Below are 26,687 nucleotides of genomic sequence, written 5' to 3'. Positions count from 1 at the left end.
AAGAAGGTTTTTTCTCATCAAATTTAGTATGTTTATTTGATTTTATGTGCTTTATAGAAGGGTATATTTTCAATTGCTTGTGTAAGGGATTTATTTTTATAATTTAAAGCAATTTCAAAGTTTTTAATAACTGTTCAATGATTGTTAACCTATCGTCGCTTATATTATAACACCGCGTATCTAAAAAAATATGAAAATACCTTTGTTCTAATTTATTTTAAAACTAGCATGCGCCATGGTTTGAATCGATAAACAAATGTTTTGACCAATCACCGCTTTTGTTGTACAAAGTTTGGTAACAATTCATATCACAGAATCAAAAATTAAGGAGTAAAAAGACAAAAGAAAGTTGAAAAAAGTAATTTTGTATTTTTTGAGATAAACGGTGCTATAATATAAGCGACGATATTCAGAATTTAACTTAACGACATGTGTCCAAGGCTGCAATAGTAGCTAATAAAAACATGAGATAATATATTTCTGGAGCGGAAAAACAATATTTTGTTTTGAGTCAAGAGAAATATTTTTCCATCAGACGGTATATAATTAATTAGGGATTCAAGGGAGTGGTTTATGTAAATGAGTTCTCCATGAGAGGAGTGTTTACCAACTTATAGTTTCCGCTAATTGAAAAAGGGGTAGGAAATTTAAGTACCTCTTCAATAAGGAACTTGAGTGAAAAATATTATGGCTTAAAAAACATAGATCAACCAAGTTGATTCTGAATATAAAAGTTTTATTATAATACTAGCTGGCTCAGTCTGTCTGTTCAGATAGAGAAACAATAGCGCGTGTTGCTTTTACATCCACAGATTTAAAAAAGCATGTTTACCTTTTGCAGGTGACATCTATACAATATAGGTATATAAAAGCACACACGTATTACGAATGCAACATTGTGTCAAAATTTCAAAGCAATCAGTGAAGAACTTTTGGAGATTTAAGATTTTGAACAAACGAACATTACATTTTTATTACATAGATAGATAAAAATATTAATTCTACGTGTAATTATTTATCATATAATTACATACATGCAAAATGAATAAATTGTCATTTAAAACCGTAAGACACTCAAACGGCCTGTGATTGGTCGGCGGGTTTAAACTGCATTTAAACTGCTACCGGCCGCGTGCATTAAGAATGTAGACAGTTTAGTGCAAGTTGCGTTGTGTATACTCGCACACGGGTCACTACTGAGATTTATAAATTATTTCAAAAGAATTCATGCTTTTTGGAAAGCTTGCCAAATATTTAAATTGGGATTTTTTTTTCATACTGACCTGAGCGGGATTGACCTTAATGTTAACCAACAAAACGGAGGTACATATGATGTCACTTGCACCCCGTCAGATTTCGATTATTTTGGTGGGCTTTGAAAAAATTAACTTTTTTAAAATTATTTAACTACGAAATCCACATTTGTAAAAAAAATAATCATACTGATTTTTAGGTTAGAAGGTGAACATTCATAATAAAAAAATCGCTGGAATTCCTTATTGAAAGGGTAAAATGGTGTTGCCACTAATAAAATGTAATGAAAGGGTATTAATGGAGATAGCTATCAACAATCGCACAATTTGTGAAATGCACAATTAGTTGAAATTATTTTCACACGGAAAACCTTTTGTTTTATTCGTATCTACCATATAATCTAATTCTGTGATAAAAACTGTTTACACACATTTTTGTATTTACTATTCTGAAATCTAAATCTAAATTTACTAAATTCAAAAGTTTTATTTTTATTCATTGAATAATAATGAAAGAATGCACACTTCTAGTATATATTATTGATTTTTTTGTATTATATGTATTTTATAAAGAAATAAGACAAAAGTATACAATAAATAATAATTGATCTAATTAAATAGTCATGTGTTTATATACATAATCATTTTAGCATTCATTTTTATAAAAATATTGAGTTTTATATTAAAATCTGATAGATTTTTCAAAAGGCCTGCTAGGCATATTATTTAAGATGAACTACAACAACGCATTGGTGCAATCCAACTTCCAACAAAATTTCTTTCAATGCCAATAATCGTTTTTCAACCATGCAGCTAAATATTATGATATATCCAAACTTTAACAATTATGAACAACAGATTTCCCTTGAAGGTTTTTGGAAATCCGCAAGATGACAACACTGGTCGTGCTCGACAATGAATAATATATACATAATAGCAGAACTTAAAAGTCGAATTGGTTTTTTATATTAATATTGATAAATTCATAAAAAAAACTTTTCAATTTCGCATTGGTTTTTACTTTGCAATCCGTAAGTCTACTCTGTGTATAGTTTTAAGGTGTTGCAATTTTGTGTGCGATACCGGATATCATAAAACACCCATTATCATTAAATAAACAGCGTATAATTGTTATCAGGAGTTGTGTTGTAACCAATCAATACTTGTACAATGATTAGCCCCTGTTTTGCAGACTTGCCAAGTACTCCTACATATTATTGCTTGTTAGAAAAGAACATTTAATAATAGCCTCATATTTTTGTACTTCCAGATAATGATTTATTCAGAATATATCCTTCCGTAATTCATTATCATTCATAAAATAAGTAAAAAGACAATATTTTGCTGCTTACAGATTAAAAAATAATTATTGCCTTTTCAAAAAATTAAGCTTGTCTTTAATTCAATATGTTTATTTAATTTATTTGTTCAAAATAATTTCCCGCTGTTTCCTGTGTAATCAATTTAATTCAGTGTGCTAATGCGTGTAAATTGAAATATGTAATTTAGTTTAAAACATGATGTATTATTAAAGTAGATATGTGTACCTTTCTTCCAACGGGTTTCGAAGCAATATTAATTCCTACCCAGATTGTATAATTTTGTGATATCCCGCATGCTTCGTGTCAAAGTGTTAGTTGTTAGTAGCTCTGATCAATGTTTGTACATAACGTGACAATCAATCTACTTGCAAGTGATGAAATTTCAGAGAAAATTCTCGTCAATATTATTCAGAGTGGAAGATACTACCAGTATCACAAAAACACAAGAGAGCTTATTTTTATTTGGCCTTCTTGAACTAACAATAACTAGGCTAACCCAAGTTAGCTCAAAATGGAGCAATGTCAACATGAAACAAATCAATTCAATTGAAAATGCAGGTGTTTCGGTAATTTCCTCTATAAACGGTTAGAAATGAATAACTCAAGTATTATTTGTTCATTTAAAAGCCCATTTATTTATATTAATTATTCTAAATGACTGATTATAGTGACGGGATCATGAGCTTCTATTGTCAATAATATATAATGATTGTATGACATGTAATTGATCACAAAAGAGATGTTATAATTTATTTATTTATAATATTATACATAGTACTTTTCTCAAACCTTGGCATGTAGTGTACCTATTTATGTGTGTTTATCCACCGACTTTTCTGTAAATGAATACAAATTCATATTAAACCAACTTAAAAAGAATTTTGCTTTATTACATGTTTTTAATAAATTATTTATAAAGGTTTTCAGATTTGAACAATTAAACCTGAACATACTGGAAGGTAAAAAAACCCAAATGGGGATCACTGGGGGTCCCCCTTATATTGCGGAGCGATCATGTCTCTTTTGCCCTTTCCAGTAACACTCAGATATTAGTTACCATTTTAACAGGACATTGCTCATCTTCATCCAGCAGTCAATCATTAAGTAATGCCAAACACTACAAGAGACACGAAATCGAGGGTAACTCAAATACATATATTATTGTAGTCCTTTGCAGTAAAATGTACTTTTTACATCCGTGTAGATATAATTTGATACCTTAAACAATAGTAATGAGATCATTTTATTTTATTTTATTTATTTATTTACGGACAAATAGTCCATTAACAACATATTAATTACACGAATAAGTTTTATAAACAGAGATGACAGTGAAAGGAGAGCATATATAAATGAGGAGCGAAGACAATAACAATGACAATAATAATATAAAAGTAAGAATGGGAGATAATAATAAGTCAAAGCATGAAGATGGTTCAAAGGGCATTAGAAATTAGACATTGCGTATTGACTGTCGAAAGTCATTTAGGCATATACCACAAAATTCAATGCTTTGACTTGACAGTGAGTTGACAAGTCTCGACATTCTGGACAAAGGAGAATGGTATCCATAATTGGTAGAATGTTGATTGACGAACAGCAATTCATTATTTCGGAGTCTACGGGAAGGGATGTTGAATTGGATAAGTTGCAACAAAGCAGGTGAGTCTGTAATACCATTGATAATCTTGAATATGCAAATCAGATCAGTGTCCCTTCTACGTTTCTCCAAAGAAGAAATGTTTAAAGTTTGTTCAACTTCATCATATGAGTACTCTCCTCTTTCAAGACCCAACCTCCAAGCGATTCCTCGTAGGAAGCGATGTTGTACGGATTCTATGTGACAGATGTGGACAGCATAGAAAGGAGACCAAATAACACTAGCGTATTCAAGGTGAGGGCGAACTAACGAGCAGTAAAGAGTTTTAAGGGTACTTATATGTTTAAAGTCAGAGGTTATTCTATGAACGAAGCCAAGTAGTTTAAGTGATTTGTTAACAATGTTGTTAATGTGCTCACGGAAAGAAAGTTTGCAGTCTAGAGTGACCCCAAGATCCTTGATAGATGTTACAGTAGATAAACAAACATTGTTTAATTTATAATCAAACTGAATAGGTTTTTTGGTTCTATAAAAGGACAAAATTTTACATTTATCAACATTAAGTTCCATGCAGTTTATTTTGCACCAATTATTAAACGAGTCAATATCACGTTGAAAATGTAAGCAGTCAAGGTAGGATTTAATTATCTGAAGAATCTTATTATCATCCGCAAAAAGCCAGAAGCGTGTATGAGAAAAAACTTTGGTGATATCGTTAATAAAAAGGTTGAAGAGAAGCGGGGCCAAATGAGCTCCTTGGGGAACGCCGGACGTTACGTCAATGTTAAAGGATTCAAAGTTGTTTATTTTAACCCTTTGTTTTCTATCGCTCAAGTAAGAGCGAAAGAATGATAACAACGGGTTTCTAATGCCTATAGCATAAAGTTTGGCCATGAGAATCGAGTGATTTACTTTATCAAAGGCTTTGGAGAAATCAGTATAGAGTACGTCAACCTGAGTGTTGTCTTCCAAGGCTTTAACAATGGTATTTGTAAAGGACAATAAATTAGTTGTTGTAGATTTTTTTTTTTTTTTTTTTTTTTTCGGAATTATTTTTTATTTTTAATAATAAGTTTACATGGTACATAATTCATTTTACATCTTAGGTTTTTTTACTACTCTTCCATTGAAAGCATTTGCTTGTGTATGGAAGGGGAGTGTACATAAATGTTGTTGTTAGTTAGTACTTAGATAATTCATTGTACATAAATGTATGTTTGCTGTAGTATTTTTTTTTGATAGTAGTGAAGGATAATATATTAATATAATAAATTTTAATAAAGAAAGAAAGTTATGGAAAACTAAGGATATTTGTGAGATTAATTAAGTGACAGTAGTTTTTTTTTTCAGAATATTTTTAAAGTGTCTCTTGACAGAGAGCAGTATTTGGGTTTTATCATTAATGCTTCTGATTTCTTCTGGTAGACGATTGAAAAAAGTTCTTCCCTGGTAAGTATAATGATGTTGTGCAAAAGACGTATTTAGTTTTGGGCATAGAAAAACATGTCTAAGTCGCGTTCTGTTTTCATTTAAAAATTGATATTTATCTTTTTCTTTTATAATTTGGATTAATGAGTTTTTAATATATAGGTCTTTAAATGTAGGTACTTGAAATTCTTCAAACAGGCGTTCTGTTGGGTAGTCAAAGGATTTTTTTAATATAATTTTAATAATTGTTCTTTGTATAATTTCAATTGGAAGAAGGTTACATTTATACGCGGATCCCCAACTAATAATAGCGTATTGTAAAGTGGATTGAACTAAGGATTTATATTATATTTATTTATTATATTTCGCCGATCTAAATCCATGCTGTTCATCAATCAGAACATTTTTGAATATAGGAGTGATTTTCTTTGTAATTATCGACTCAAATATTTTTGGAATACAAGATATAATTGATATTGGTCTGTAATTTTCAATGTTTGACTTGTTCCCGGACTTAAAAATGGGTCGAATATATGAAATTTTCCATGAATCAGCAAATGTTCCAGATGAGAGTGATAAGTTGTACAACATACAAATTGGGTTAGATAATGAATATTTACATTCTTTTAGCAAGATTTCTGGAATGCCATCAGGTCCGGTACTTTTTTTGTTAGAAAGTTTACTTAAAGATTGGTAAACCTCTACAAGTGAGATTTGGCAATCATTCAAGTCAATGTTGTAGTCATAGTTGAGTGGAGGGATGTTGCATGAGGCACCAGAATATACAGAGGAGAAGTGTTTAGCAAAAAGGTTGGCGATGTCAAGACCGTTAGTAGCATGAGTTTCATTATAGTGCATACTAGAAGGAAGATCATTATCAGTACGCTTTTGCGCAACAAATTGCCAAAATTGTTTAGGGTTTTGCAGTAATTTTGACTCAGTAACTTCTACATAAGATTTATAGCATTTGGCTGATTCGATTTTGGACAGTTCCCTTAAATGAGAAAATTTTCGATACAAGTTTAAGTTGCCAGTGTCTTTAAATAGCTTATGAGTTTTCTTTTTTTCAATTATTGACTGTTTGAGTTTTGAGCTAAACCAATTTGGAAACTTGGGTTGATAGTAACATCCCTTAGGAACAAACAAATCTATAGCGCGTGAGACGCATTCATTAAATTTAAATACAGCGTCATTAATATCAGATTTTAAAAATAGTACTGACCAATTAATCTGGGAAAGAAATTTGTTCATATTAGAGTAGTCACCATTAAGATATTTGTAGTGATAAGAGGCACTTGGTTTCAAAGAATCTAATTGGAAGAAATTAGTGATGTTAATAGAGAGAGGTGGATGATATTTATCTATAGGTAACAAAGAGACATCAGCTTCACTTACTATGATATTTGGTATGCTAGAAAAAATTAAATCTAGGCAAGAACCTAGATAGTTAGTGACTGGATTTATTTGAAACAGATTCAAGTAGGCAAAAAAATTTACAATTTCAGTAGCTTGTGGGGAAAGATTACTAGTAGGAGTTTTGACACCTTGGTTGTCGTTCAGCCACAATATTTTAGGTAAATTATAATCGCCACAAATAAATAAGGAATCAGCGTTTCTAGAAACATGTTCAGTTAAAGCAGTATGTGACTTCTATCGAAGAGGATGGAGGAATGTAAACACAACCGAGTACAAGTTTTTTGTTACCTAATAGAACACATAGAAACAATTGATCAGACACATTGTTAGATGACTCTAGAATATAGCAATGGTATTTCTTGTTTACACATATCATCACTCCACCACCTTTACATTTCGCAGAAGAAGTAGAATGGTCACTACGAAAAATGTTATAGTCAAAAATTTTTCAGATCATGTTTTTTTAAATGCACATTGAATATGTACAACTTAGATATTGAACAACACTCGGTTGGGGATGTGTATTACCCCCCCCAGTGCGGGAGGGGAGGGTTAATTGAACATTAAAGAAAGTACAGATTATGAGTTTGACAAATGAATTGAATATTATGTATTTATTGCACACTTCTCAATAAAATGACCAACAACGCCATGGTAAGTTTGTAAAAATGAAACATTCTGTATCCAGGACCTTGCTTGCTTCACCCTTATCGCCATATTACAACCAAGATGAATTTTTACACGCTTTTATTATCCATCTGTTTTGCAAGCTTTTTTATGTCTTAAAATTTCTATAGGAGTGAACACCATCTTGGCTTTGCATTTCTCACATTGAAACTTCTGCGCATTGGGTTTATTAGAAGTCATGATGGTTTCATCTGTTGCTGTTTGGTTTTTAGAAGTGCTTTCCAGACTCTGGGAGCAAGTGAATGTGATGTGCTGAAGTTTCTCCAGAGAGGAGAGGCACACAGTGATGCCACATTGTTCACAGGTCCACGAACTTTGGAGGATCTCTTCGTATAGGCTGTGACTCCAATCCGTTTCTTGAAGACTGAAAATGATAAACTAATTAAAACACAAAAATTAAACAATTTCAAAATATTTAACTAGAAGAGTCAAGAATTAAATGCAATAGGTCCATTGTGTGATTTTTTTGAATCTGCCAAATTAAAAATATGGTATTTATCATTAATCTTCATATTCTATACACAGACAAACCATATTATTTGCACTTTGTTTTTGGTGCTGTAAGAGGAAATGAAGTATTTTAATCTACAACTAACTAAGGCTTATTAGCTAAGAGAAAATGAAGTATTTTAATGTATAACGAGGGCTTACAGCTAATAAAAAATGAGATTTTTATATATTTCAATGGATTTTAAAAATGTCAAAAAATGCAAATGTTACCATTAAAAAGTTATATGTCGGTTCAAATGGGTTAAGCCATGTTTAGTAACCAGATCTGAATAGTCAAGTCATTAAAAATGTGTCTTATCCTTTTTTTATTCCCTTTTCTCATTATTTTCACCTTGCAACATTCCTCAAAATTGTGGGAGCTTTTAGTCCATCTGACTCTATTTAGTTGGGAATATGTATGTGGATATAATTTTTTTTATTTCTTACCTTCCAAACACCACGTGTTCCGTCAGCCAAATCCCTCCTTTCTTATCATGAGGATAGCATTTAAATTCCTTATCAAATGGATTAGGATCCACATCGGGGAAAATCATGTCTACCCCCGTACCGACGAAGGCGTTTTTCAAATCAGCTGGTAAGAGTCTCTTGATAGTATAGCAGACCTCCGTAGCCATGTAGGAACTCAGACCTGTCGATAGTTCGTATTGTAATTGTTGGTTAGATCGCTTTTCTACTTTTGTTTTGGATTTTTCTAGGCTGCTTTCAACGCTGGTGTCTACGGCTGAAAAGCAGATTAAAAAGGTCTATAGACATGCCACTGACAACTTGCTAACCGCTTTCTCTTTCTTATAAACAATGTGCGCCAGGACTATATGTCACAAGGATGAGCTGTGCTTACCTTCTAATCGGTCATTGATTAAGTAGTCCCATTGTTTCCTCAGCTGTGAGGCTCGAAGCAGAAGCTGAAGTCCGGCTTCGGGCGTAGGAAACTCCAGCTGCAGCCAGGCATCACAGACTATCCTAAAAGACACAAGTTATTAACTAATTGGCTGCTAATAGCTGATTAATGATTAATAATATTATGTGTAAATAATATGTTACTTCAAATACTGGGAAATATTTAAAATTTCAACAATTTGTGAATGTTGGTAGTCTTAAACATAAACTTATCCAGGTAATTTGAGACAAAACATGATTTTTTATGGGTTTCGCAATTATTTAATGTACAAACATACCTTGAAAATGATAGATTTGTGTCAATGCAGTGAGCAAACAGAAGTAATGTCTGTGCGGCCGGCATTCTCATGGAGTTCATCAAGTAGGGTTTTGTTGTTTCCAACAATGATCTAAAAATGAATTACAACCATAATTCATGAGAATGTAATTTAATTAATGGTGTTGCTATTTATTGCATTTGAAATAGCTTACAGATAGCAGATGACCTGATGTTTTGAACTCAAAGGCAGCCGTGATTTGTAGTTTGTGTTGTCCATTTCTATGTCATTCTCGTTTAACTGTAGAACCTGAGGATGGCCGCCAAAGTAGCTCATGGGATGAAGCGAGACAAAAGCCTTGTTGGACGTGTGGAACAACTGCTCTGATATGGACTGCAAAATAACCAAAATAATTACTATGACTATAACGTTATCCTATTATGCTATTCCTCTATCTGTATTTCTAGCAGAATCAACTGCAGGGTATGGTAAAAATACACTTACAGCTGATTCAGAAGATTTGAACTTAGTGTGAACAGTACTACTAACCTTACAATGATTGAATTCATCCGCTACGGCAACTTGAGGGTAGAGAGCTCTGCACAAGATGAGCTTTAGCGTCGACATGTCTCGGTGACTTGTAGCACTGCTGCCTGATATCAGGTTCTATAATATTTAAAACACGGTTGTGTAACTGTAGGCGTGCCTGATTTCAGCAAAGAGGGAAAACAACCCTTTGAAGATCAAATTAAAGGAGGAATCCTGGGATACAGTACTATCAATGAACGACGTCAATCTGGCAACAGATTATTTCACTAAATGTTTGAAAACTCATGTGCAAAGTTGTACGTCAGTACAAATTGAGAAACATTACAGTAAATATCTAAAACCCTGGATAAATACTGGAATAATCAAATACACATGATAAATTGCACAATAAATGTAGAAGAGAAATCTATAACAAAGAACTGTTGGAATACTATAAAAGATATCGGAACTGGTGTACAAAGATAATACGAACAACAAAGCAAGCATACTACAGAAGAAAATTAGATTACGTCAATGGTAACATTCAACAACAGTGGAAGATTATTAAGGAGGCCATCAACTTATAAAAGGAACAAACTACCATAAAAAAATTGAAAATTAATAATATTAACTTTGTTCCTAAAAAAATATATAAAAAAAGATAATTACATATTTATTCATTTTCAATGGAAGACAGTAATAAAACTCCAAGGTTGGTGGAAATCGACTGACGTTTATTTAGTTTATAGATACATCATAGATGGAGTTAGTCACACATATTAATTTTGTTATATAATTCTAACACCCTCTCGTAACAAAATAAACTAAATACCATTCTAACAAAACAATATTATGAAAATGGATTTAAATTTCCGATATGCCCATTGAACTTAAAAATGTTTGATGTTTATTCGAACAAAGACTTTTTGTTAACAAGTCAGCTGGCATATTGGAAGTTGACACATATTCAATCTTAACTTTATTATCAAATACACATTCTCTGACAAAGTGATGTCGTGCATCAATGTTGGTGCGTTTATGAAACAGTGGATTAACAGACAAATTAATAGAACTTTGACTGTCACTATATAAACATACCGGTGTATTTTTATGTTTTTCTATCATATCAGATAATAAGTTATTTAAGTAAATAGCCTCTTTGCAAGCTTCGGATAGAGCCATATATTCTGCTTCTGTACTAGACAAGGCAACTGTTCTTTGCTTTCTAGATTCATAAGATATAACACATCCTGACATTATGAAACAGAACCCAGTATATGACCTTCTATCTAAGGTACATGATGCCCATCAGCATCTACAAAACCATGTAAAGAATAATCACTTTTCTTATAAACTAATGCATAGCTTTTGGTTTTTTGTAGATATTTTAACAATCTTTTTAAATGTTTCCAATGAGTTTCATTATAACAGCTATTATACTGACTTAGATAACTTACGCTGTAAGCAATGTCTGGTCTTGTCAACACAGATAAGTACATAAGACTCCCTATTAACTGTTGGTATGGATATTTTATAATATCATCACTTTTATTTACATCTTTCTCTAACTTTAAATTAACTTCCATAGGGGTATCTGAAGTATGACAATCTGACATATTGAACTTATTTAAAATATTGTTTACAAAAAGCTCTTGATCAACAGTAATTCAATCTTTTTGAGCATTCACTCTCATTCCTAGACACTGTTTAATCTCACCTAAATCTTTTATCTTAAATTTATCGATAAGTTCATTCTTTAACTGTTCATAATAATTTTCTGAATTATAGAATACAAAGAAATCATCCACAAATAATGCAACAAATATTTTAACATTATTATTACTTTTTATGAAAAGACAAGGTTCATATTTGGATTTTTTATATCCTAAGTTCAATAAACATTCTTCTACTCTAATATACCAACTCCTAGCAGACTGTTTGAGACCATAAATGGCTCTTTTTAATTTCAATACTTTATTTTTACAATCAAGAAAATGAGGGTATTCTGGTATTTCTGTAAAAACATTTTCCTTAAGAAAACCATTTAAGAATGCTGTTGGTACATCAAGGTGGTTCATATTGAGATCAAGTTGTACACTCAAGGCAAACAATAATCTAAGAGTGGAATATCTTAACACTGGTGAGAAGGTTTCGGTAAAATCTATACCCTTCTTCTGAGAAAAACCTTTTGCAACAAGTCTTGCTCTGAAACGCACTTCACCATCACTGTTATATTTCTTTTTAAGGACCCACTTATTATTATTATTTTTTTTTTTTTTACCACTGTGCCGTCCTTTGGCCTGTCCACTAGCTCCCAAGTGTCATTATCACTAATCAGGCGTCATAACCACTAGACCACACCGGGGACAAAGTCTCATAAAGACTGTCATCTGACTCACTTGTCGATTCAGCAGGAACATATGTAACATCATTCACATCATCTTCTTCGATATATGTGATATTCAACTGACTGTCTCCTGTGTAATCTGGTTGCTGTTTTTCTTCTACGAAAATAGTTGTTGATAAACTGTCATTAATATTTTCCATCACTACAACATCTCTGCTGGTCATAATACGATTGGTCTTCGGGTTGTAAAGCCTGTAACCCTTCAAGTAACCATCAAGAAAATCAACAAGGAGGATGAAAGACATTTTCTATATTAAAGCCTACCACACAAATACAGGATATTTTTCCCCTGTACCGCGAACATTAAGAAATTATAACATTATACATGGCTCTAATAATGAAATAGACATTTTTAATGACCAATTTAAACACTTCAAAAAAAATGTATTACCTTTAATCATATTAAGCTGATATTGTGATGAAGCCCTTTATTTAAAGAGAAGCAACATTGTACCTACCTAATCAGTGTCTCACCAGTACAGGTGTGACAATAACAAATAGTTTATGAACATATTTGTATTTACCTTTTACCCATTCTTATTTGTTATTTACTTGCATATTTAGCTTACATATTATTATAATAGATTAATATTAATATTACTTACATTTTCCTTTTGTTACTATTTTTGTTATTATCATTTTGTTATTATTATGTATTTAAACATCCATGTATATAAATTTTTGGGCACCATGCCTGTTTTATGTACTTAAATAAAAATAAATAAATAAATAAATAATAAATAACCCTTAATGTTCTCTGGGTAACCAATCAGGATATGTTCTTCAGCCTTTCTGTCCCATTTAGTCCTCTTTGCTTTCGGAACGTGGACCATCACAGGACTGCCAAATATCCGAATATGGCCGAGATCTGGTTTTTTACCACTCCATAGCTCATAAGGTGTTTTTTGTAATCCTGATGCCAAAGTTCTGTTTCGTAAGTAGACTGCAGTATTCACTGCTTCAGCCCAAAACTTCTTATGCAAATTAGCCTCAAACAAAAGACACCGAGCTCTCTCCACCACTGTTCTGTTTAGTCTTTCGCACAGACCATTTTGTTCCGGTGTATGGGGGTTCGTCATTTGATGCACTATACCATTTTTATTCAAAAAATTATCAAATTCTAACGAACAAAACTCCCCACCATTGTCTGTTCTCAACACTTTGAGTTTTCTGCCTGTCTGTGTTTCAACAAGAGCTATAAACTCTTTGAAATACTTAAACACCTGATTTTTGGTCTTAAGGAAATACACAAATGCCATTCTAGTATAGTCATCTACAAAAAGCAGAAAGTACTTGGCTTGTCCAATTGAAATTTGTTCCATGGGTCCACAGACATCGGCATGAACAAGTTCTAGCACATTTTCACACCTTGACCCTTTGTGTAAAAATGGCATTCTCGACTGCTTTCCTTCACAACATGTGATGCAGTTGGACTTATCAAAGTCAGCCTTATCCGGGTATAAAATTCCTTCCACAGCGCCATCCTTCATAGCATTTAAGGTTTTACTGTTAATGTGTCCCAACCGTCGATGCCATATTTCACTTGTCACATTTGTCGCTGAGCACGCAAACAAATTTTCTGACTTAATATTCAATCTGTACACTCCATTTACTAGATTTGCTCTTCCTACCAGCACATTCTGTCGATTGCGTATACAGGGTGTCCGGAAACTCGTAGTACAAGCGGGAAACTGGTGAATCTACATCACATTTGGAGTCGATTTTGTAGTATATTTTTTTTTTATTTGAGCTTTCGTTATCGAGTAAATCGAGTTTGAAGTTGATTTTTTTTTTTTTTTTTTTAATCAAATTCTTATAAATTATTACTGAAGATCAAAGTACCCAACTAATTAAAACTATTTGAAAGTAAAACAAATGAAGAAACTCGGATTTGAAGCATTATTTTGAAATCACCCTTCATTTAACCCGGTGTAATCATAAAATATTTCTGCTCTGCAGGGTTAAAACATCTGTTATTCAACCCTAAACACCAGAAAAAACTTTAACCCTAAAATAGCCGAAAAATATTTTTTTTTGTTTTTTTTTTTTTTTTTTTGAAAATGCTCAAATCAAACTTTATGTTTTTTTGGGTTCCCCATGTGGTGTAGATTCTCCAGTTTCCCGCTTGTACTACGAGTTTCCGGACACCGTGTATAGCAAACTTCCGATTCAAAGTTAACCTTGTTTCCACTTTGAATCGGCTGACTTACTGATAACAAATTAGTTGACAGGTTAGGCACACATAAAACATGTTTAACCATTTGCGTTACATAGGCACCCATTGACTCGGACTCTTCTAGTCGAATAGATATTAGCTGACGAAGTAGACTGATGCGACGAGTGAAGCCACAATCATCATATAGGGCCTTCAAACGCTTCCATACATCTTGTACTGTTTGCTCATTTTTGATGTGAACATAAATTGAAGAATCAATCGTCATAATAAGTTTAGATTTTGCCTTTTTATCATCCAGACTTGTACAATCAGATGATTCTGGCTTGTGAATATCCACACCATCCAACATCAAAAAATGTTCAGCTGCAAACGCCCACTCATCATAATTTTCACGTCCCTTCAATTTAGGTACATTCACTATGTAACTTCCCGCCATGTTGAAATAAACGCACACCGAGAACACGGTAACAGATTGTCGATCACAAAAACAGTTATTATTGCGGCGATTTACACTGTTTTTAAAGAGTATATGATATACTGGTCACTGATTGTCCAACTAAATAGTATTTTACGCAGGAAAACTTTGATTTAACGCTGATTTAACGCGAGTTATAGTCCTGGGCCCATAACCTAATAAAACTCCAAGGTTGGTGGAAATCGACTGACATTTATTTAGTTTATAGATACATCATAGATGGAGTTAGTCACACATATTAATTTTGTTATATAATTCTAACAGACAGTACAAATATAATTACTAATCATATAAATAACTTCGATCAATTAATTTTAAAATTATAAATATAGACACTCATGCTGACATTCACTGCTAGTTACTATCACTACAGAATTTCATTGTATCACATTCTAACTCATATTCACGACTGTTAAATTGATTGTACCTAATATTTTAATATTACTTGCGTGGCAACTTTTCCTTATCCCTCTCCTCCCCTTTCCCGTTCCAACCTAAGTATATTTAAGTATAGTTATAATCACTTTTATTTATTGCTGTTTATGGTAGGCATATTATAGGTTTATCGTTTGTTGAATTTACATTCGTATTATTATTTTTCTTATTTGCTGCTTTATTCTGTTTTTTTTTCTTTCTATTTTTATTAAATATTCTAGTTTACAGGTTATTTTAATGTTTCTGAATATCTATCTGTGAACATTAATAATTGGTCTGTTTTTTTGTTATCCTCTTATGTATATTGTATTACTAAGACTGTTTATGTTCCTCAAATAAATAAATAAATAAATAAAAATAGGAATTCCTGCAGACGACATTAACCTGTCCGGTGGTATGACCGTACAGGTACGGTGAGAAAAAAAATCCTCGTAAGGAGTATGACCGTACCCGTACGGTAGCGCCTAAAATTAATTAATTATTGAATTTCTTCCGGAAAACCGATAGTTACTGCCATCTAGAGACAATTTGTCATAACTTGCAAAAGTTTTTAGCGATTTAGGTACATTACCAACGGAGTTATTCACAATTAAAATATTTCGTGACGTCACCGTCTGGTAGTCGGTGGTAAACAACATTTTTATTGCGAGCGACGTCTTTTGTGAAGTAAAATTTGTGGTTTTTGTTTGTTTTTACACTGAATAACCTAATCATCTTGCATTAAAAATTACTTCACGTGTTTGGATGTGAATATTTATTACATATATTGTACCGATAGTGTTTGTTTTCAGTTTGAATACAGTTTTTGACAGTTTGAACAAAATTCAATAGTGAATCTGAGTGCTGTGAACTATTTTAAATATTATTCGTATACTGTTATTATCATTGACATTTTATTATTTTAGGTTATTAATAATTTGGACAGTGTTTTACTGTGCTTTTTTTTAACTTTGTGATAACTATAATAACTTGTTCAATTTAAATATTTTACTTTTATAAAAAATGGTTAACCCTTTGAATGAACAAGACATTGCTGATATTTTAATCGAAAGTGAAGATGAAGATGTTTACGAGGATCTTCATGATTTGCCAATACATTCGGATAGCTCATCCGACGAATATGATACATCTGATGAGGATGAAACTCTCCCTAGTTGTTCAACATCCAACAGAGAAAAGTTGATCATCGTAAATGGGATCAGGGTAAGTTTACGCCCATTATTCATGAATTCGATTCAACTAACTGAAATGAAGTCTTTGAATTCGAACAATCTCATGGCGCTGAAATGGCACGATAAAAGGGATGTACTTATGCTTAGTAACATACATACAGATGCAACAATGATTGTTACTGATAAAATTGACCTCCACGGGAGAAAATGAAATAAAACCAGAGGTAGTTTTAGATTATACCAAGAATATGGGAGCTGTTGACAAAGTGGACCGCATATTGGGCTTCACAAGCAGTTCTTTATTAATTTGGTAGGCGGGAATGGGTACCGCCGCCCTGGGAACCATTTATTGGATGACCAACACCTCTGCCACAGGTCACCCCAAGTGGTTCGCTACGTTTGGTGACTTAGCAGGGGTGCCCGGGTTCATGGGTTAAGGTTTGCCCGGGTCTTAGTGGCGGGTGCGTCGGCCCACCTTCTGCGTGGCGGGCCGGTTGGGAGATGCTGGTTGAGGGAGACCCTTTACAACCGGTTACCGCTGTCCGGGCCGCTCGATAGTACAGGGGCCCGACCCTCAGGCTCACGACTAAGGGTGGGCTGCCCCATCAGCGAGTGAAAAAACCCCGCCACTGCTGTTGTGCCGGTTCGGGACCGGAGGGGACCCAGCAGCAGCGTTTGGGGCGCATTGGATGCCCTCTCCAGCCGTACTCTCCCAGCCTATCGCCTAGCACCGCAGTGGGTGGGCTGAAACCAAACGCTCATCACTCCTGGACAGCCTGAACCCCAGATTCCTACCCGCCCCTCATACCTTTCCTTTCCAGACCTTCCTTTCACCTCATACACTTACAAAAAAAAAAAAAACAAACTTAAAATCATGAACATACAAAATAAATTTAACATCAATACAGCGGCGAGTAGCAGGCGTCCCCGGTGCGGGCCAAAACTGTTGGTAAATTTTGCCAACATTCGCGGCCTGCACACAAATTTAAACTCTGTTCATCACCATCTTTTGTCCCAATGTCCCAACCTTCTTTTCCTATCCGAAACTCAGATAGCCGAGCCGCCAGACTCCTCCTATCTGGACTGCCCGGGCTTTACCCTTGCAAGCAAGTTCCGACTCAAAGGAGGAGTCTGCCTCTATAGTCGAGCTGACGTCAATTGTGTACGACTATTGAGTCTGGAAAACTCCAGATTCGACGTAATGTGGGTGCGCGTCAATCTTGCCAGTACGGCAAGATTCTACGCATGTTTATACCGCTCACCGAACCATAGCGAATCAGACACTTCCGAACTCTTCAAACATTTGAGCGATACTATTGATGATCTCTTGCCCCGCTACCCTTCGGCCGAGTTTATTGTTCTGGGTGACATGTTCAATGTTCATAACGAACCATGGTTGAAGTTCTCAGGCCCAACGGACTCGGCTGGCCGACAGGCGGAATCCTTTGCCATTTGCTACGGATTAGAGCAACTGGTTCAGGAGCCTACAAGGGTTCCTGATGTCCAGACTCACCGCTCCAATCTGTTAGACCTATTCTTAACTACTGTGCCACACGGTTATAAGATTGACGTCACAGCGCCTCTGGGATCATCCGACCACTGCCTAGTGACGACATCAATCCCCGTTAACCTCAGACCAACCAATGAGAGGCTGAGGAGAAAAGTGTGGCACTATAGGTCAGCAGATTGGTTCGGTATGCGGGCCCATTTTAACGCTTTTCCGTGGTCAGCTGTTTGTTTTCGGACTTCGGACCCTTCAAGATGTGCCCAGGAGATTGGTGAAGTCATCAAATCGGCGATGGATGGCTTCATACAATCGACTACTAAAGAAACTGGTGTGGGCTCAAAGCCGTGGTTCAGTCGACAATGCTCCGAAGCAGTTCGACGAAAAAACGCGGCTTACCGAGCCTACAACACATCTCGAACGCCCGAAAGCAGATCAGCATACAACAAATCGGCAAAGGAATGCAAGAGAATCATTAATAGGTCAAAATTCGAACACGACCTGCAGATCAGCAAAAAGCTGGCTGCCTGCCCGCATGGCAGCAGAGCATTCTGGTCGCTTGCGGGCTCAATAGGTCGGAATTTTTGCAAACCCAGTTTGCCACCTCTTACCAGACCTGACGGCTCACTAGCAAACACCGCCACCGAAAAGGCCAACCTATTAGGGAAAATGTTTGCGGAAAACTCGACCCTCGACGACGGAGGTGCTGTTCCGCCGTCGGTTCCTCACTGCGGCTTCAATATGAAAAAGCTGAGGATCCGGCATCGGGATGTACTCCACGTCATACGGGGGCTCGATGTTAACAAAGCTAGTGGACCTGATGGAATACCTGCCCTGGTATTGCAGAGGTGTGCTGCGGTAATAGTTCCAGTTTTGACAAAGCTCTTCAAAATGTCCCTGAAGTGTGGCACTGTGCCCTCTGGTTGGAAAAAAGCGGTCATTCACCCTATTCCCAAGAAAGGTGACCGCTCCAACCCGGCCAACTACCGCCCCATAGCGATCACATCAGTTCTGTCCAAAGTGATGGAACGTGTGATCAACGACCGTCAATACGGATTCCGGCAGAACCGCTCGTGCGGTGATCTTCTCGCGTATGTGACGCATGTTTGGGGGCGGTGCCTGGAACGTCACGGTGAGACCCAAACGGTCGCACTAGACATATCCAAGGCCTTTGACCGGGTCTGGCACCGAGGACTTGTCAACAGATTGCCTTCTTACGGACTTCCCGCATCCCTGTGTACGTGGATTGCTGACTTTTTGAGGGATAGGTCGATTCAGGCGGTTGCTGACGGTTTCACCTCTTCCTCACACTCCATAAATGCTGGCGTCCCACAGGGATCGGTTCTGTCTCCGACTTTGTTTTTGTTGCACATCAATGACCTTTTGACATGTGCACCGATTCATTGTTACGCGGATGACAGTACAGTTCATGATAGCTTTTTGTTTGACAAGCCCCCAAAGGGCACACAAACTCCAACGGCTCGGAGGGCTTTGAAGCAGATAATGGACGGTTATCTCGAGAGTATTTCCTCCTGGGGTAAAAATAATCTCGTCGAATTTAATGTTTCAAAGACCTAATCCTGTCTGATTACGTCTAAAAGGGATCCAAATGATAATCTAGTCTCCTTCAACGGAAGCAATCTTCCGAACAGGCTTTCCATTGATATGCTTGGTGTAACTATAAGTGACCAGCTCAGGTACGGGGGCTCCATCGAAGCCAGAGTAAAGTTGGCCTCTCAGAAGCTGGGCGTACTGTACAAGGCCCGCAGATACTTTAATAGAACACAACTGCTGACCCTGTACAAATCGCAAGTGCGCCCTACTGTCGAATTTGGCAGCCATCTCTGGTCCGGAGTCCCTAAATACCTGAAAAAAACCCTCGACTCTGTGCAAAAACGGGCGGTCCGTTTGATAGATTCCCCAATCTTAACAAACGGACTGCAATTTTTAGAGACCCTCCACACAGCATCCCCAAAGATGACATAGGCCCTGAGGGAAATTATTTTCTTCAGGGCCTCCTGTGTGGAGTTAATATAAAAAAAAAATTTAAGAAAAGTTCTAGGAAGTCTCTAAAATGGTATGAGAAAATTTTCTTCAGATTGATAGACATTGGAACACTAAATGCTTTCTTTTTGCATCGTTTGAAAACGCAAAAGGTTTTATCATTTAACGAATTCCGGGAAAACTTAGTGTCTCAAATGATCGAAAAATATCACACGCCAAGGCCGGCATCATCTGGAGGAAGGAGAGTAGTGGATCAACCAACTCGCCTTTTAGGAAAACATTTTCTCCGTCTTGTACCAGAAACTGCAGCCCAAGGAAAGCGAACTCAACGACAACGCCATGTGTGTAGACATACAGCAGTTCGAGGTCAAAAAAGAAGTGACACGAAATATATGTGCACCGACTGCAATCTTGCATTTTGCGTATATCCATGTTTCGAAGACTACCATACGAAAAAGTAGTATTAGTTAGTGAAGACAATTTTATTCCTAAGATAGTGTACGTAATAATTAGAATAGTGTTATTGTTATCGTAATTATTGACTGCATATACATTGTGTACCTATGTTGAATTTTTATAATGAAAATACAATAGTGTAAGTGTAAATAATAATACGTATATGTAAGTGTGTGAAAAAAGTTGTTCTTCTCCCCTTGATCCCCTTGGCATCATTAAAATTGTGGTAAGTGAATCTGATTTTTATTAAGTAAAAACAAAAATCTGCTCCGATTTCGATGGTTGGCGATTTCTGCATTTTTTTAAATTATTTTTTCCTTCTAAATAGCTTGGTATTTGGTTTTTCGTGCTAGTTTCTAAGGATTTTTTTTATTTTTTTTTTATACTCTACGAGGTGGCATTTATTTTTTTCTATATTTTGATTGGTGAAAAAACTCCCTCCATTGGGACCGTTTTCTTTCCAGAAACTCACCACCGGACAGGTTAATTATGACTAGCTTTTTGCCCGTTGTAGGCAACTAATAGATAAAAATTACTTTATTAAACTAAAATGTACAAAAAAAGGAATGTATGATTTGGTGTTGAATGTGGATGAGGCAAGAAGTGTGTGCATACAAATATATTAAAATGTGTATGACGCAATGAGTGTGTGCCTACTTTTATATTTATGTTTGAATGTGGATGAAGCAACGCAACGCACGCTCTTGTATGCATTGATGTCAAACGTCACTAGGCAACAGCAATTTGTCAATCGGTACAGATCACACTTGTATGGATTTTCTGTACGCTTAGTTTGATACCCATATCAGCTACCTTCCTGTTCCATCAATTAAATATTTAAAGGAAAATTTATTGTGTATTGATGCATATATAGTACCTACCTTCGGTTCCCACCTACGGCACCTACCTACGGTACCAGCCTACAATACCTACCTACACTACCTACGCAACACACGCTAGACCAATAGTATGTACCTATAAGTTATACCCATTGTACTCTGTATTTTTGTGCAATAAATGTTTTTTGAATTTTGATTCCAAAGTCTGATATTATTTATCACTATTAACCTGATTAATTTTGACTGCCCATTTTTTAAATAGTTGGTAATCCATTTAATCGCGTTGTCTTTTATACCTATATTTTCCAATTTTCTCAGTAGAATTTCATGGGATATGCTATCAAAAGCTTTTCTTAGATCGATAAAAATACCTGCACATTTTTCGCCCTTATCTAATGATTCGTAAATGTGTGAAGTAAGCAATAGTATCTTGTGTGCTGAGTGATTTTATAAAACCAAATTGGTTTTTGTGTAGGATTTTATTGTTTTCAAGGAAATTGACCAACTGTTTTTATACGATTTTTTCAAAGATCTTTCCTATGTTTGAGATTAGATAGATAGGGCGATAATTGGTTATTTTTTGTGGACCTCCCGCTTTATAAATAGGTGAAATTATTGTGTTCTTGTAGTTTGTTGGAAAAACTTCTTTTATTAAACTTAAGTTTATCAAATGAGTCATGGGTTTTATCAAATGAATATTCATGGATTTTAGAATATGTACCGTAATATTATCGAATCCGGGAGATGAACCTCCTTTCATACCTTCTATTATTTATAAGATTTCACACTCAGACGTTGTTTGAAACTTTTTTGATTCTGTAAATTTACAATTTATATATTTTTTCTTACCTTTTGTACTTGTGTTTTATAATTTATTCTTTATACATAATTAACTTAAGTTTATATTTAACCTTACACTTTACACCGTAAATTATACTTTAAACTAAACTTTATAACCTTTACACTTTATACCGTATATTATACCTTATGCTGTATACTTTATACCTTGTACTTTTTAACTTTATATTTATATTTATGTTAATAGCACACGTCATGCCGTTTGTATTTAAATAAATAACTTCTTCAGTGACATTGGTCCAAGCTTTGCTAATAATTTGTGCAGTGCTAATAAAACTAGTGAGATGTGTCTTGTGAATGATTTTAAATCTGAACTTCACGTTACAGGGAACAATTTTGATTTTAAACCAACTAGCATTTCTGAAGTCACAAACGTGTATGATTTAAAAATGTCTTTCTCGTGCGGTATTGATTCTTGATCTTTAAAATACTTCACACAGGATATAAAGCATCGCAAATAAATAATTTAGAAACATGTTAATATAAAAGCAGATATAATTAACAAGATTTTTTTTTATAAACTCTCTTTTAAATATTTTCCCACTTAACTGGTCTTTCCCGTCAAACGATATTGTAATTCCTAATTCTTATAATAAACCCAGCCTACTCTTACCCCTCCCCCCTCCTTCCAATTTTTCTTTCCAATTGTAATCTATATTTAATTTTTGACTTCGGTGTATACTTACTCCTGATGAGGTGAACTTTGTTCATGAAACATGTATTGGTTGTTTATAATAAAGTGATGTAAACAAAGTTATTTGTTTTTTAATAAAATTGAGTTTAATAAGATTACATTATTTTATCTATTTCCGTTGTATATCAATGCATATGTACATAATAAAATGTAAACATTATATTTATTTATTTATTGGACAATTTGCATAGCGCTGCTTTTGTGAGATATCACCTCAGGGTATATTGTAATAATCTACCTCTATACATATATTTTTACTCTCCTGATGAAGGTATAATCTAATATATAATCTAACTTAAAATTTTATTAGATACAGTAACAGTTGTAGGTAAAGAATTACCCTCGATTCTGTGCAAAGGAGGGCGGCCCGTCTGATTGACAAGCCATTGTTAACAGACATGCTGAGTCTGTTCTACAGGTATTTTAATGGAGCCTGGTTTAAGGAGCTAGCAGCATTGATCCCCGGTGCATGTGCGGAACACTCGTTCACAGTTGATGTTGGGGCTTAATGAGAATGGGCCGCTTCTTCGACTCGTTTTTGTATAAGGCGGCTCGTATGTGGAACGAGCTACCCCTATTTGTTTTTCCTCTCTCATATAATCCGGGCCTCTTCAAGACCCGCATTAATAAATCCCTTCCTACAGCCCCTACATTCACCCGCCTCACAACACTGTCCAACCAGGTGGCGACATAGCTCCCCTGCCTTTACACTGTACAGACAGGGGTGCCCTTGTGAGGTGTCACATAAAAAAAATCTGTATTCTAGAGCTCGGATATGCTTTGAATTTAAGTGACATCATTTTCAAAATTGAAATTGATTTGTCAAGAATTCAGACTACCCGTAACTTTTAATAGATCTGCGCAAGTATAAATAAATATTATGACCTTGTACATTATGACCTAAATGAATAAATGTACATCATGACCTTCCCAATTAATTAACCAACATATTACTTGAGCTGCTTTATGTTTATTGATCTATAAAATTATTATTGTATGCATATTCATATTATATAGCTTGTATTTATGTAATTAGAAAATGAGATATTTATATTTCTTTAACAACTTATAATAAATAAATAATAAGAGAAGAGTTGGTATATATGAGAAGATGTATGAATGTGAATGAAGCAAAGGGTGCGTACAAAGACAGAGTTGTTTGAGTCAGCCTACCCTTGCCGTGAAATACATAGCGTGATGTTGAATCAGTTCACATAAAAGTCAATGCATTTATAAATAAAAGTACAGTTAATACCTGAACTTTCTTCATGTCATTGGCCATCTGGAACTCAACATCCTTAATGTCTATTGTCTTCTTGTCCTGTGGCACCCCCTCCACCCCCTCCCCCTCTAACTCCCACATCTCCATCTTCAGCCTTTTCTTATTCCTGCTGTCGTCGGCTGCCTGACTCTTGTGCTGCCTGCAAAACGACAAAATAATATTAAGGTTGGGGTGTTTCAAACTTCATTACATTCGATGACCGACAAATCGACAATCAACACTATGGGTCTCCGTTAAACGATTCTCGGCCTGTTTCTGCATTTGATCAAATTGTGATCAGCTTTCAAGCATGCTTGACAGGCCGAGAAACGGTATATAACCCCACAATTTGCCAAACATCTCCTAGATGAAAATCACTCACTTAATGATAATAATAAACCAACTCCGTTACACGTACAAAATAAAGGCCGTAAACTGAATCTTTTAGAGCAGTTAGAAATTAACAAAAACTCTAATAATCCGAAAGCTATTCTAATTAATGAACAAACAAATATAATTTGTTCACCCCTACTAGATATCTTCAAACCTAGTGCAAATATGAGTGCACTATGAAGTACTTAATTATGCTATTAAAATAACCCTATGAGTCATCGTTTGGGAATAACTAACAAAAAGACATTCAGTCAAATTTAAACATAAACTAATTAAAATATTCAGTCAAATTTAAACTTAAACTTTAAATTTAAACATTACATTGTTCATCATTAAACCATTTATAATTTCTAACATTTTACTCAGAAATCAATTAAGAAATCAGTAATTGAAATTAAAATACCTATCTACAAATAATGTATCGTCTGTAAGTGGGTTACCCACAGTTTGATAATCCCTTCAGAGGGCGAAACAGCTGTCACGCGTAATAATAATTACACAGCAGAACTTGTTTAAAAATAAACTGTTTTTATAAACCCAATAACAATATTATTGAATATATAAAAAATTAAAATGGAGTTCTACAAATTAAACTTAATAACAATAAATCAATAAAAAAATATTCTAAATGGCACTGATGGTCGATTTGATGGAGATGAGTTAAAATGTAATAAATTATTTTCAATAAATAAAAAAAAACGACGGCCGGCATAGTCCAGTGGTAACGCATTGGACTGCCATTTCGAAGGTCGCGGGTTCGAACCCGGCGTGCGCAAATAAATTTTATTTGATTGATTTGTGTTATTTCACAATTAATTAATTAAAATAATATATAGTATATTTGCGGCACGTTCCAGAGTGGAAGATACTACCAGTATCGCCCTGGTGTAAGACCACCATTCAGAATTGAAACGTTGCTCCAAATGGCTTTAGCCGTGTTTAGTGACTAGATCTGAATAGCCAGGTACTTCCCCACCTTCCTCTTTCCCTTCCCCACTTACCTTCAGCCTCACAACATCCCCCAATTGGGGATGCCATAGTCTCACTGGCTCCAGACGGGAGCAGTTGGGACTCTTGTGAGGTATTCACTATAAAAAAAATAAAATAAAATAAAAATTAACATTCCAACGCGATTGACAGGACCCAGTGGCACAATGTATTTAGGTTGATTGACAGGACCTGATGTCACAATGTATGTTGGTTGATTGACAGGACCTGGTGTCACAATATTTTTGTTGTACTTACTTCCTCATATCCTTGAGATGTTTAAGTTGTCCATGTCTCAAAGCACGTTCTGAAGAAGACATGCTCTGCGGCTCAATAGTATCTAAAAGTCCACAATCCTGAAATTAAAAAAAAAAACAAATCATCCACTTTAAATTTAGTTAGCAACATAATAAGGCAGGAAGATTAATCTCAACTATAAAGTTAACAAAAAGCTCTCAAACAGCTGAATCTTGCAATTTGGAAAACTGTCCTGACAAAAGCTGCTATTTTCAGATCGAAGCGTAATTTCCGTCAGAAGAGATATAGCTTTGAAATATTGTTTAATCAGAAAAATAGTGTTAAAACTCAAACTACTAGTCTACTAAAAACACGATGTAACTCTTAGGGCGAGTTGTTTCGGAAAAAATCACGTGTGAGAAAGTCATCACAACGTCAATCGACTCAATTTTCCATAAATTGGGTTGTTTCATCGTCAGTCAAGAGAAAATTCAACAAAATATTCATGAAAATGTGATCACCCAAAATCGGCCGGTTAACGCGATCCGCCATTTTGTTAAAGAATGACGCATGCGCAAATGTCACAACTGCGATCTGACAGATCGAATGTACTACGATATGCCGATTACTGGTGATAACGACCCTCACTATTTTGGCAAATGACGCAAAGAAAACCCAACGATTAAAATTTATAAAGTTAAAGGTTTTGTGAGAAGAAGTTTAGATACCTTTTCTACATTTAATATTGTCGAAATTCGTTTTTATATCGTTGGTTTCAGTGATTGAAAATGACGAAAAAACTGGTAAAAATATTGAAAAACTACAAGTTTGTTTCTTTTGTCGACCAATATATCACAAATTATGACCAACATAGTAGCCAGGTGGCCTGGA

The 26,687-nt window shown here is 34.9% G+C and overlaps 1 protein-coding gene across 2 annotated transcripts in view; it reads right to left on the bottom strand.

Moving 5' to 3' along the window:
- Positions 1-4,979: 4,979 nt before the first annotated feature.
- The window catches only part of LOC149425685 (putative ATP-dependent RNA helicase DHX34), an 84,210-nt gene continuing 62,502 nt past the window's right edge, over positions 4,980-26,687 (bottom strand). The window contains exons 12-19 of one of the 2 annotated variants that reach the window (XM_089641182.1): positions 25,818-25,915; positions 24,174-24,339; positions 9,920-10,036; positions 9,585-9,763; positions 9,392-9,502; positions 9,055-9,176; positions 8,643-8,937; positions 4,980-8,070 (exon numbers count right to left, since the gene is read on the bottom strand). In XM_089641182.1, the coding sequence (XP_089497308.1) occupies positions 7,770-8,070; positions 8,643-8,937; positions 9,055-9,176; positions 9,392-9,502; positions 9,585-9,763; positions 9,920-10,036; positions 24,174-24,339; positions 25,818-25,915 (1,389 nt within the window). In that variant the 3' untranslated portion in view covers positions 4,980-7,769. Of the gene's footprint in view, positions 8,071-8,642; positions 8,938-9,054; positions 9,177-9,391; positions 9,503-9,584; positions 9,764-9,919; positions 10,037-24,173; positions 24,340-25,817; positions 25,916-26,687 lie in introns of those variants that run through there. The other variant, XR_016303423.1, reaches the window with a different exon arrangement.

This window comes from Hesperophylax consimilis, chromosome 2, assembly GCF_061612785.1.
Source record: "Hesperophylax consimilis isolate HC1 chromosome 2, BYU_Hcon_1.0, whole genome shotgun sequence".
Classification (NCBI taxonomy): Eukaryota; Metazoa; Arthropoda; class Insecta; order Trichoptera; family Limnephilidae; genus Hesperophylax; species Hesperophylax consimilis.
Note: the sequence above shows the minus strand (reverse complement) of the source record. Positions and strands in the feature narration are given on the sequence as shown.